This window comes from Erinaceus europaeus, chromosome 15 (genome assembly GCF_950295315.1).
Source record: "Erinaceus europaeus chromosome 15, mEriEur2.1, whole genome shotgun sequence".
In the NCBI taxonomy this organism is placed as follows: Eukaryota; Metazoa; Chordata; class Mammalia; order Eulipotyphla; family Erinaceidae; genus Erinaceus; species Erinaceus europaeus.
The window spans coordinates 31,281,772-31,295,658 of NC_080176.1; the positions used below are offsets into that span (position 1 = coordinate 31,281,772).

The 13,887-nt window shown below is 38.2% G+C and overlaps 1 protein-coding gene across 9 annotated transcripts in view; it reads left to right on the forward strand.

Moving 5' to 3' along the window:
• The window catches only part of AUTS2 (activator of transcription and developmental regulator AUTS2), a 1,407,660-nt gene that overhangs the window by 598,667 nt on the left and 795,106 nt on the right, over positions 1–13,887 (forward strand). For all 9 annotated transcript variants that reach the window (XM_060173543.1, XM_060173545.1, XM_060173546.1 and 6 more), the window contains one exon: positions 11,024–11,125. In XM_060173543.1, the coding sequence (XP_060029526.1) occupies positions 11,024–11,125 (102 nt within the window). The remainder of the gene's footprint in view (positions 1–11,023; positions 11,126–13,887) is intronic.

Below are 13,887 nucleotides of genomic sequence, written 5' to 3' on the forward strand. Positions count from 1 at the left end.
TGTTGAAGTGATTCTCCTTTCCCCATTTAATAGTCTTGACACCTTTGTCAAAGATTAGATGTCCATAAGTGTGGGGGCCAATTCTATTCCACTGGTCAGTGTGTCTATTTATGTCCCAGCACCAAGCAGTTTTGATTACAGTGGCCCTATAATATAATTTGAGATTTGGAGTGTGATGCCTCTGGTTCCAGATAAACATTTGTAGCTTTTGTTCTATTCTCCTAAAAAAAAAAAAATTGGCTGGAATCTTGATGGAGATTACATTAAATTTGTAAATGGCTCTAGGTAGTATATTCACTTTGATGATATTAATTAATTCGTCCACCCCATGAACATGGAATATCTTTATACTTCTTTGTGTTTTTTTTCCTATTTGTTGAATAGTGGCCCATAATTTTCAGCATACAAGTCTTTCACTAATTTTGTTAGGTTTATTCCGAGATACTGTTTTTGTTGTTGTTGTTGCTATAATAAAAGGGATTGATTTCTGGTATCCTTCTTCGAACTTAGTGTTTGCATAGAGGAAATCCACTGACTTTTGTATGCTAATTTTATAACCTGACATTGTATTGCCTGATTATTTCCAAGAGTTTTCTGCTCAATTCCTTAGGTTCTTCTATGTATACTCTCATATCATCTACAAATGATGAAAGTTTGACTTACCCTCTTCTATTCTGTATTTCTTTAACTCCTTGCTCCTGTCTGATTGCTATGACAAGATCTTCCAACACTATGTTGAATAGTACTGATGATAGTGGGTCGGCCTGTTTAATGCCTGATCTAAGGGGAATGCTTCCACTTTGTCACCCTCTATTCCTGTTTCTTGTAGTGTTTTGATCATAAAGCGATGCTAGATTTTTTTAAAGGCTTTCTCTGCATCTGTTGATATAACCATGTGGTTTTTGGTCTTTTATAGATGTGGTGAATCACATTGATTGATTTATGTGTATTAAACCCACCTTGCATTCCTGGGTTAAACCCCAGTTGGTCATGATGAACAATCTTTTTAATATACTGCTGTATCTGGTCAGCTAGAATTTTGTTTAGTATTTTAGCATCTATGTTCATCAGAGATATCGGTCTGTAGTTTTCTATTTTTGTTGTTGTATCCCTGTCTGCTTTTTGGTATCAGAGTAATGTTGGCTTCACAGAAGCTGGAAGGGAGTATTCCTGTGTCTTCAGTCTTTTTGGAAGAGTTTTAAAAGTAGAAGTATTAACTTCTTGAATTTATTAGAATTCATTTTCAAATCCATCTGGTCTAAGACTTTTATTGTTGGAAGTTCTTGATAACTATTTCAATTTCCTTGCCTGTGATTAGCCTGCTCATATTTTCTAGTTTCTCTTCATTTAATTTTGGAAGTTTGTAGGTTATTTAGGAACTTGTCCATTTCTTCTAGGTTCTCTAGCTTGGTGGCATCAGAGAAGCTTCACATGATATGTTGGATTTCTGTTGTATCTTTTGTGATATCTCCTCTTTCATTTACAATCCTATTTATCTGAGTCTTCTACCCCCCCACACACTCCCCCTTTTTTTGTGAGTCTGGCTATGGGTTGAATGATTTTGTTTACTCTTTTAATAACCAACATTTAGCTTCATTGATCTTTTGTATGCTTCTCTTATTTTCACTGTTATTTATTCCTGTCCTAATTTTATTTATTTCAGTCCTGGTTACCTTAGGGTTCCTTTGTGCCTCTTCTTCTATATCTGTAAGCTGTGCAATCAGGTTGTTTACTTTAGCTTTTTCTTGTTTTCTACTGTGTGCATGTGTGGCTATGAACTTCCCTCTAGGTATGGCCTTAGCTGTTTCCCAAATATTTTGATAGCTCATGTCTTTATTTTCATTGAATTCTTGCAAAATTTTGATTTCTTCCTTAATTTCCTAAATGAAGTAGTTGTTAAGTAGTATACTGTTGATTTTTCATGTTTTGAGACTTTTACTATTTTTTTATTTGTGGCTAAGTGTTAATTCCATTGTGGTCTGAGAAGATGCATGGCATGATTTCAGTGCTCCTGAATTTGTTGACACTGTCTTTATGGCCTAACATATTGTTTATCCTTATGAATTTTCCATGTGGACTTTAACAGATGTGTATTCCAGTTTCTTGGAGTAAATGAATCTGAAAAAATCCAATAGCTGTCAGTTGGGTGATAGTGCAGTGGCTTAAGTACACATGGCTTGAAGTGCAAGGATGGGTGTAAGGATCCCTGTGCAAGCCCGTGGTTCCCTACCTGCAGGGAGGTTGCTTCACAAGTGGTGAAGCAGGACTAAGTAGCGTCCAGGAGCAGTAGATTTGTAGGGCAGGCCTGGACCCCCAGAAATAACCCTGGAGCCCCCCCATATATATATCCAGTAGTTCCAGTTTTTCTACCTATTAATTTAATTCCTTTCAATATTGGTTTTCTGCCTACATGATATGTCAAGTTATTACAGTGGGATGTTGAAGTTCCCTACTATTATTGTGTTACTGTTAATATATTTCTGTAGCTCTTTCAGTAGATCTTAAATGTACTTAGATGGCCTTTTATTTGGTTCATAGATGTTAATAATTGTTAAGTCCTCTTGATTGACTGATCCTCTGAGCAAAGTATGTCCATCCCTATCTTTTAAAATTATATTTATTTTGACATCTGTTATGTAAGACATGAGAATAGCTGTTCCTTCCGTGTGTGTGTGTGTGTGTGTGTGTGTGTGTGTGTATGTGTATGATCTATTCACTTGTATGATCGTTTTCCATCATTTCACTTTGAGACTGTGTTTCTCTTGTTGCGTTAGGTGGGATTCATGCAGATAACATACAGTTGGGCTGTGTTTTCTAATCCATATTCGTACTCTGTGCCTTTTAATAGATGAATTCAGGCCATTGACATTTGTTGATATTATACAATTGAGATATTTTAATTCCATTATTCTAAACTTTTACAGTGTCCTGATATATGGCATGTTCATGGTGGTGTGTATTGTTTATAGGAGACCTTTTAGAGCTTATAGCAGGGCAGGCTTGGTGATAGTTGATTACTTCAGCTGTTGCTTGTCCGAGAAGATTTTTATGACTTCATATAGTCTGAATGACCATCTAGAAGGATATAGTACTCTTGGTTGAAAGTCTTTCTCATTGAGCACTCAATATTTACCTTGCTATTCTCTTCTGGCCTTTCTAGTTTGTGTGGAGAAATCTGCTGCTAATCTTATGGGTTTTCCTCTATGACTCTTTGTTTTTCTCTTGCATCCTTTAGGATCCTTTCTCCTTTTCTTTTAAAGGCTTTTCTGTTTTTATATTTTTAATTATCTTTATTTATTTATTTATTAGATAGAGACTGCCAGAAATCAAGTGGGAAGGGGGAGATAGAAGAGAGAGTGAAAGAGAGACACCTGCAGCCCTGCTCACCATTCTCAAAGCTTTCCCCTTGCCAGTGGTTACTGGGGGCTCAAACCTGAGTTCTTGCACATTATAACAAGTGTGCTCAACCAGATGTACTACCACCCAGTCCCTCAAGATCCTTTCTTTATCCTTATTCCTTTTCATTCTAAATATGATGTGTCTTTTAGGTCTGGGTTACTTTTGTTTGGGACTCTCTGGGCTTCTTGAACCTTTATATCCTTTATTTTGTTCAGAATAGAGACCTTCTTAGCTATTATGTCCTGTAGAATGCTTTCTCCCCCTTCCTCTCTTTGTGCCTCTGATAAGCCAAATAATGTGTATATTACTTCTTTTGAAACCAACCCATATGTTTCTGTTGTTGTTTTCAGTTCTTAAATTTCTTTTATAGTTCTCTTACTTCTTTCTTACTTTTCTCTAATTTACCCTCCATGTTTCTAATTCTGTTTTCTGTCTCACTTATTCTGTTCTCTCTCTCCCCTCTGCTGTTTTCTATAGCTCTACTGTTTTGTTACCCTATTCTGATACTGTATTGACTTGTTCATCTCTCCAATGTCTCTCCTGGGTTTAACCATTACATTTGGTGTATTCTGAAGTCCCTCCCTCATTACTTTTCAGTTCACTGATCACACTTTCCGGGATTAATTGTGTCTAAGTAAGGTACTTAATCTTTCACAGTCCAAGTCTTAACAGTTGTTTCAATGTTACCTCAGTCCCAGCACAATGACTGTTAAACCTTTTGATGTCATTTTAATTTTTGTATTTTTTGTCTTCCCTGCAGGCTATGGGAGACTGAGGGCTTTTTAAGTATAAGTAAGAAAATTTTCTTGCTTAATCACTCACCTGTGACCAAGAGCTAAAACAGGGTGGATTGTTGGGTTGTGTCGTGGGGGAGAGAGAAGAGACCAGGAATTTGTGGCGGTTTGGTAACAATAATCTTTATTAATGTGGGTGCCTCAGAGTTGGGTGAGAGCACAATGGTTCGGGTCATGTGGGGCTAGCAAAATGTCTGCCTCCCGCTATGCGCAGCAAACTTTCTCTGGGTCAGGTCGCGGAGGAGAAGAGGGGAGCAAGAGATAGAAAGTGGAAATACAAGCGGCTTTTATGGGAGGATTCCAGAAGTGGCAAGTTGGGAAGGGATTGGCTAGGAAAAGGGGGTGGAGAATACAAGGCACTCTGGGAAGATAGTTTCAGCTCTCTTGGGAATGGGTGATAACCTGAGGGTATCTGCACAATTACCCAACACCTCCCCCTTTCTTTTTATCTAATGGCCATAGTATAGGAAATTTAGAGCAGAGCAGGCTTAATGTTTTTTAAGGAATGCCAAGCTCCAGTGGGAAGATGTAGGATGTTTCTGTGTTGGAGGGAAGACTTACATATCTGCCAGCCTTGTGAGATTTATATGTCCTCCCTTTTGATCAACTCCTCTGTAGAGAGACTTACCTGCAGGGACTCAAATCATAGGTTAAGCTCTGCCAGGCTTCACCATCTCTTCACAATTTTTCTACATCTTTCCCTATCTTTCTAGTTGTCACATTAAAATGGGTCAGTGTCTGTAAAAGACTCCATCTGTAACAGAGGAATAGTAGTGTAGTGAACAAAAACCTTTTGGGCATAAACCTGAATGAAATCATGCAGGCATTTTCAAAAGAACTGGAACAAGACAGGAAGGGACAAGTAGGAGAGCAGCAAGAGCCAGTGCGACGCCAAGGGGAGGCTTGGTGCATAAAGGGGAGTTTCCTGCATATGGGGACGTCTCCTTTCTCTGGGGGCAGGGCCTAGTAATTAGGGGGTGTTTCCTGCCTCAAAGGGCAGGGCCTGCCAAGCGAAGGGGCTATTTGGCATTGTACAGTCCCCAAGGTAACTGGCTGAAAAGTCCATGAACTACTGCGGGTCAGTCTTTGAGAAACCAGCAGCGTAAAGGGAAGCTGCTGTAAAGTTGTGTAAAGTGTCCAAGAGGTGTACCAGCAAGTCCGATAGAAGCATCAGTCCAATGTCTACGGCCAGGGGAAGAAATGACAGGGGTTGAAACGCTGCACGTCTATCTTGATGGGGAAGGGGGAAAGGTCAGCCACTGGAATTCTGCTTTTCTGTAGAGAGTGAGCTGGAACCGACAAAACGTGACAGGCAAAGCAGAAGCAGGAAGGGCAGACAGTGATGGGTGAGAGGGAAGGCAGTAAGAAAGTTCTGTCCTTGGAGTCTGTGAATCAGGTTCTTCGGATCGTTTCAGGTGTCTCAGGGGGTGTGCTGTAGTCATGTCATCTTGTGGGCCATGTCAGAGGAAAGGAGTCCAAATGGATTTCTGGGGATTCCTGTGAAGGAAACACAAACAAATCTGCTTTCCATGGTTAGCTGGGCATCTGGTTCAAATTTTATAGATTTTAAAAGAGGTTTAATGTAGTTGGTGTCTTAGCTGAATATTGGGGGGATGTATCTCCCCTTTTTTGTTTACTTAATTGGGCCTAGGCATTTGGCGGGCCTTTTAACAACAGTCTGTCATTAATTTACATAAGTTGTATTTGGAGGAACTTCTTATAGTTTAATACCTTACCATATGAACAGATGCTTCGTCATGTGAACACTTGACAGCTGTACTCACTTACTTGTGAAAAAAAATAAAACTTGTAACAAGTTAGAAGTTTACTATAATTGATAACTCAATGATTATGATTGGTTTAAGTATCTTTATAGTTTTGGAAGGCCTTTGTAGTATTATCTTAAGGCTGTTTAACCAGTTTAAGCACAATAAAATGTGGTAAGGCAAAAAGAAGAACCATTGCTAGAGCCTCTGGCATAAGAATTAGCATAACCATTGTGTAATCTGTCATTTGCCCTGGCTGTTTCCCTCTTTAATTGAGAAGGTATTTGAGAGCTTTCCATATCAATAACGTCTTTTCTACTTTTTGTTACACCCATTTAAGATGGAGACACACCCTAGGTGTGCACAGGATTTTCAGACCAAATTTAGTTAAAATATATATAATTTTTACTTTGGACTTTAAACAAACTCAGGTTACTTAGAGAGTTAACACATGTTAATGACAATGTTTTTTTTTTGTATATTTACAATGTCAAAATTGATGCCAGAGTTGTTGTGGATTAATTTCCACAATATTAGTTTACAGGGTACTTTTGGGGGCCCTCCAAAAATGTCCTGTATGGAGAATTTGTATTTTAATTTTGGAAATGTATTGACACGTTAAATATTTAGACTTTTACCTTAAATAGTTATTTGCTTTAGCAGATTAATTTTAACTTGGCTGGTTATAATGTAGCTTCAAAGTTACACTTTTTTAACCGTTAAGTTAATGTTTACCAAACTTGAAACATACACATAAACATGTAGTTATAACACATAGGAGGAGAAAAACTTTTGTTATGAAGACATATCATTTAAAACACGAATTTAGATCTGTACTGTCCTAGTTGAACCATTTCTACTCACACAGTTTAAGACTAAAACGTTTCACATTTATACCAAGACTTAAAAAAATCAGAAGAGGAAAAAACTATTTTTTTTTTGTCATTTAACTCACTCACAAAACACAACTGAAAGCAGAGGGAACAGACACAAGCTCAAGATATTCAGAGAGAATGAGGGGGAGAAGAGAGAAATAGTAGGATGGTTTTGTATTTGGGCTCTGTGAACTAATTTTTCAGATTCCCCCATGTCGTATTAGAATCCTGGAGGGTGTCCTGCCTCCAGCAAAAGTGGCAGGGGGAGGGGCCGCAGAAACTGCTGAAAAGGGATAGATAGCACAGTGGTTCTCTTGACCAAATTATTTCAATATTAGATTTTTTTCCTTGAGAGTGTAGTCTGGTATCAAAATGTGTTTGTGTTTGTGCATATATATTATGTATATATACACACATCAGATTTATGTACATGTTAGTTCTCACCACAAGAATTTGATTTTGTAATATATTTTTTTTAGTTTAAAGAGAGAGAGATATAGAGAGAAAGATACAGAGAAAGAACCAGAGCCCTGCTCAGTTCTGGATTATGGTGGTGCAGGGGATTGAACTTCGGAATTTGAAGCCTCAGTTAAGAAAGTCTCCAGACTCAGTTGGTAGCGCAGGGAGTTAAATGCATGTGACTTGAAGCGCAAGGACTGGCTGAAGCATCCCAGTTTGAGCCCCAGCTCCTCACCTGCAGGGGAGTCGCTTCACAGGCAGTGAAGTAGGTCTGCAGGTGTCTGTTTTCCCCTCCTCTCTCCATTTCTCTCTGTCCTATCTAACAATGACATCATCATCAACAACAACAATAATAATAACTACAACAACAATAAAAAAAAAACAAGGGCAAAAAAAAAGGGAATAAATAAATAAATATTTTAAAAAAGAAAGTCTGGGAGTCGGGCTGTAGCACAGTGGGTTAAGCGCATGTGGCGCAAAACGCAAGGACCAGTGTAAGAATCCTGGTTAGAGCCCGGCTCCCCACCTGCAGGAGGTTGCTTCAGGTGTCTGTCTTTCTCTCTCCCTCTGTCTTCCCCTCTTCTCTCCATTTCTTTCTGTCCTATCCAACAATGAAGACAATAACTGCAACAATAAAACAAGGGCAACTAAAGGGAATAAATAAATATTAAAAAATAATAAAATTAATTCCTTTGCATAACCATTATACTATTATTCCTATCCATATTAAAATATACTTTACAGTGAATAATTGCATACTTCAGAATTCTTATTTCTATATTAAATGCAAACATTTAAGAATTAAAATTGAGAGACCAGTAAACATGAAAGTCATGGGCTTTGTCCTAGGTTTCTTCTCTGATTTTGAGGACAGTCATATACACTATTTGTTCCTTTGTACATTCGTTCAAGACAGCTTTATCTTCCTTTTATTTACTTAGGGACCCAGGGGGATATGCATTCTAGCATTGCTTGTGAATTAGTGGACTCATCCCATATACATATTTTGTTGTCAGTAGACTTTTTACATTTGAAAAGCTATCCTAATTATCAAAGCATTTAATGAACAGTGACAAGCTAGTTGAACTATGAAGTTATATATTAAAGATATAGGAAGAAAGAGACACTTCAAATACTGTAATGTAGTGTCAGTAGCTTACATTTAATAAATCTGTCTCTGAGGAGCAAAGAGAAGGTAAAGGTGAGTGTTCCATATAGGAAGTCTAGTGTGGAAAAGTACTGGGCAGGAGTGGCCATGGCATGTTCGGGAAGCTTTGAGAAAGTGATGCTCAAAGTGATGCTTTTAAATTCTTCTTCTTCTAGCGTTTGCCCTTCTTCCGTAGCCAGTCAACAGCGTCAGGTTGAAAGCTGTCAGGAGCTGCTTGTTGCTGGCTTTGAAAGTGACTGGGATCCATGTGGATTCAGTCGGCTAGGAAGGATCGTCAGTTTCCCCAATGAATGGGTACTCAAGGGATGCACCACGAGAATGTCGATCCAATGATCCACCCTTTATTATTGGTATAAAAATGAAAACTTCTAGCAAAGAGTAATACTCTGAATTTTTATCCCATAGTAATAAGAAAGGGCTCATATAGCTTGCATCTGAATTAAGGTAGAATTAACAGGTTTAACAGTAACTTAGGAGAAAACTACGTGTCGTGGGCTCAAGAGGATACTGAGTAAAATTAGTCTCATTTTTCTAGGATCCAGTACAGACTTCCTGGAGTAAGGGATTTTAGAATAAAGTGATAAAAGTGGATCTGTAGAAAGGTTGAAAACAAAACAAACAAACAAAAATAGTGAGGATTTGGGGGTAACTAACTGGATGATATAATCACAAATGGGGTCTGAACTGTAATCTTCAAATAAGAACATGAAAGATAGAAATAGTGTTCATTCTTTCACTCTCCATTCATCTTGGTTTATCTTCTGCCCAAGCCATCTGAATACTCACAAGCAAAGGGTTTGTAACCCACTACTTATTCTGCTCTCTGAAGTTCCCTAATTCCTAGAAGTACAGAGCTTTATTTGAGAGGTTCTGTTTTCTGATCCATTCACCCCTCTCTAAAACTTTATCCTAGCTCTCCCTAAAAGGAACTCTTTGATAAATTTCTTTTTTTTAATTTTTTAAAAATTTTATTTATTTATGTATTCCCCTTTTGTTGCCCTTGTTGTTTTATTGTTGTAGTTATTATCGATGTCATTGTTGTTGGATAGGACAGAGAGAAATGGAGAAAGGAGGGGAAGACAGAGAAGAGGAGAGAAAGACAGACACCTGCAGACCTGCTTCACCGCCTGTGAAGCGACTCCCCTGCAGGTGGGGAGCCGGGGGCTCAAACCTGGATCCTTTTGCCAGTCCTTGAGTTTGGCGCCACCTGCGCTTAACCCGCTGCGCTACCGCCCGACTCCCTCTTGGATAAATTTCTAAGCTCGCTGTTTCTGCCTTTCTCCCATCGGCAGTGACCTTCTCTTCCCTGTTTAAACCATTTTTAAACCCAAGACATCATAGATCACTTTTTAAAATTATATTTTTATTAAGCAGTCAGTAGATTATAACTTAGTTGTTGACATATTTCTCATCTCTCATTTCCTTGTGGTTTATGTCTGCAAGATACTCTCACCCCTAACATAGGTCCTTTTCCACCATCATGCACCAGGACCCAAAAGCTCCCTTAGCCCTCTCCTTTCCCCTTTCTTCCCTAAGTCCTTTGCTTTGGTTCAGTACACTAAATCCAGTCCAGGTTTCAAATTGTGTTTTTCCCTTTTGTCCTTGTTTCTGAGTGCCACTAGTTCCATTTTAGCTTTTCTTTAAAAACAAACAGACAAACAAACAAATAGTGTGGAGACTGGGCAGTGGCAGTAGCATGTGGGATTAAGTGCACATAGTGCAAAGAGCAAGGATCCCAGTTTGAACTCCTGGCTCCCCATTTCTCAATTTCTGTCTGTCCTATCCAACAATAACAGTATCTCCAACAACAATAGTAGAAAAAAGACGGCTGCCAAGAGCAGTGGTTTCCTAGTGCAGGCACCCACCAAGCTCTAGAGATAACCCTGGAGACAAAAAACAAAAACAAAACAAACAAACAAAAAGTTACTTGGTCTGGTTCTTCCAGCAGCCCCAGATGTGGCACTTAATAGATAATTGTGGAGAAAGTGCTGGCTTCATCTCCTTGGGCTGTATATTTTAACCTGGCACTTTTCACTGCTGGGCAAATCTCCAGAATATTTTCTTAAGAAAAGCAAGCAAACAACAAAGGATTATTTAAGTGGTTAAAGCAAAACATCACAGCATATCATCTTCTCCTAGAAAAAAGTTTCATTTTGTGGTTTATTTTATTTCAGAAGAGGTGACAATAAATGAGGTGTAAAGTCATGGGTGGTAACATGATTTTAGTTTACTCAGTGTCTTTTATCTTATTCAGTATTGACAAAGTAATGATAATGGAACAGAGGAAAAGGGTAAGTGCTTTCTAACATCATGGACCTCTGCTTGCTTTTTTCAAATACTTACTCTTTCATCTAGATTGACATTTTCTGGGAAATATTTTGCTTATCCTGCCTTCTAGATTTCTCTTTATGACAGCTTCCTGGCACAACTTAAAAACTAAGAAGACCATTAGCAATATGGACCAATTGTCCCCTTTTGATAAGGCATAAAGAACAGGGTTGAAGAAGCAGTTATATGAAGAGACCACTAACTTTCCTTTTTTGTCCTTTCTTTTCCTTTTAGCCCAAGCCAGGACAGAACAGCTGCAGAGACAGTGACAGTGAATGTGCCAGTGGAGAATCCAAAGGCTTCCACAGGAGCAGCTCACAGGAAAGACTCAGCGATGTAAGTTACAAACCATCCACCAGACACACATCCTTTGGGTCAAGTCTCAATTCTTTTGACGCTCCATCCCTTCACAACACTTTTTATAGCCAAGTATCTTGTACTTGAAATCTGCATTTCCATTTCACACATGCCTGGCTTTATAGCATTCTGTACTTTAGTTTGACCTAAAATATTTTAACAGATGATAAAGTATATGGGAGCATTTGCCACCTTCAAAGCAAATCAATTTACAGAAGAAAGTACAATGTTTTCTTCATCAGTGATATTAGGAGCTATCCCTTCTTGCAGTTTTATTTCTCCTAATAAGAAGAATAACATCCTCACCCACTTTCTTGTCAAGAGAAGAAATTCAGTTTCCTGACTGATTCTTGGAAACATGCTTGTGAAGACATGCCATACTTCTGGACAGATGGGCCCACTCTCTAGATCTGTCTCTAGTTACCTTCCAGCCCCCTACTCACAAACAGACCAAAGTCTTTTTTGCCACACTCCATAGCTATGTAAGTCCTCTTCTTATATATGTCACATAATAAGATTGATGACTCACCTTTGCTCCTAAGACTATTAATTAGACCTGTTCTTGTAAGGCAGCTCAAGTACAGAGAAACTTTGATTGATGATACTAATGAAGGAGCATTAACAGATTAATAAACATGAGTGGTGAAGTAGAGCTGCATGTGTCTGTCTCTTTCCCTCTCTTTCCCGCCCCTCTCAATTTCTCTTGTCTATCCAAGAATAATTTTTTTAAAAAAAGAGTAAATCAAAAGAAGTATAATTTTTTTAAAAGGTTGGCCCAGAGTGATAGTGTACTGCCTATGAGAATAACAACAACAACAACAACAATAGTAAATATACCTTACCTGAGAATGTGTATACCGTAACATCCTCAAAATTCCACATTGAAGCCCTAGTGCATGAGAGTACCAAGGTACCAGGAGAAAAATCTGTTGATGATAGAGTAGTAGTGTGGTGTTGATCCCTCATTTTCTCCCTCTCTGTTTATAACTGGGGAAAAAAAAAAAAGCAGTCAGGCCAGGCCCCTAACACCACACACACACACACACACACACACTCTTTCTCTCTCTCTCTCTGTCTCTCACACACACACCATGTCCTCTCTAAATATAATGTGCTTTCTTTTATTTATTGATGCTGCTTTACCATGTATATGACCCATTTTCAAGCTAGGTCCCCACCATATTGAAGGAAACTTTAGTGCTGTGGTCTCTTTCACTCTCTTTGTCTCACTTCCTTTCTGTGTCTATCTAAAATAACAGTAAAATTAACAAAACATTTTACTTGCTAAAAAACAAAACAAACAAACAAAAACCACCAGCTATCAGCTGAACTTTTTATCAGTTTTAACCATTTTGCTGGTAGTGGTTCTTGCTTCCAGGTTGGTGATGCTGAATGATCAGAGTGGTGGTTGCAGAAGGTTGGGGGTCAATGTAGCAGTGTCTGTAAGATACCTATGACATTTTTGTGAAAGACTTTCATGTAGCATTAATGCTGTTTGTTTGTTTTTATTTATTGTTTTTGTTTTAATTAATTTTTATTACCAGAACACTGCTCTGTTCTGGCTTAAATCCTTCAGGGGATTAAACCTGGGTATGAGAGCTCAGACATGCGAACCTCTTTACATAACCATTATGTTAACTACCCTTGCCCTCTAAGACCTTTTCAAACTAGAGTCATTCCTCTCAAACCAAAAAACTTCATATAATAAATTATATTCTTTATTGCTGTTTCAGGAGTATTCATAGAATCTTTACTCCTAGTAGATTATGTCACAGGAGTCTCTTTGTTCACTTGTAAGAGTCTACTGCTTATTCATTAACGTTTTATCATGAGATTGCTGCAATTCAATTATGTCTTCAGGCACCACTTCTAATTCTGATTCTCTTGCTATCTCCTCCACATCTCTGGTTACTTCCTTTACTGAAGTCTTAAACCCATGAGGGGGTTCAAGCCAGCTCATCTATGAGAGTGAAATTGGTTCTTGATTTACTCCTGTAAATGACTGATTTCATTAAGTCATGATTTACTCTTGTAAATAGTGACATTTGGATTTCCTCCCTTGAATCACAGCTATTCTCAAATTGGAATATAGAATCCTTTTTGAAAGGTTTCCCATTTTACTTTGCCTATATCTACCAGAGGAATCTGTGATAACTAAAGCTTTGTAAAATGTGTTTTTTGCTATTCTGAATGGAACAGCCTTTAGTCTTAAACTACTACCTCTTCCAAAAGTACTGAACAGTGCTTAAGTTCTGATATAAGACTTTTCATTCTGTCTGTTTTGTAATTCCACTTATTCTCCGTTCTTTGTGAGCTGTGGGAATTATTATATGTGCTCCTTCTCTCTCTGAAGGTCTTGTCTTTCTCATCCTCTGGTCTGCAAGTTCCAGCTACCTTGTTCTCACCTGATTTTCTGTTCTCTCTGAGTCACAGTCTGTTATGACATGCAAATTGTCTTCAGGACTGTAAGCAGAGAAAATTGAAAGGATCATTCCATCTTCTTCCTTTCTTTCTAATGTCTCTTCTATACTACATTTTGACCAAATTCTAATCCCCCCTTTTGCCTCCATACCTATGGACATCTAGTTTTTGACAAAGATGCCCAGACTATTAAATGGGGAAAGGAGAGTCTCTTCAACAAATGATGTTGCGAAAATTGGGTTGAAACATGCAGAAGAATGAAACTGAACCACTATACTTCAACAAACACAAAAGTAAATTCCAGATGGATCAAGGACTTG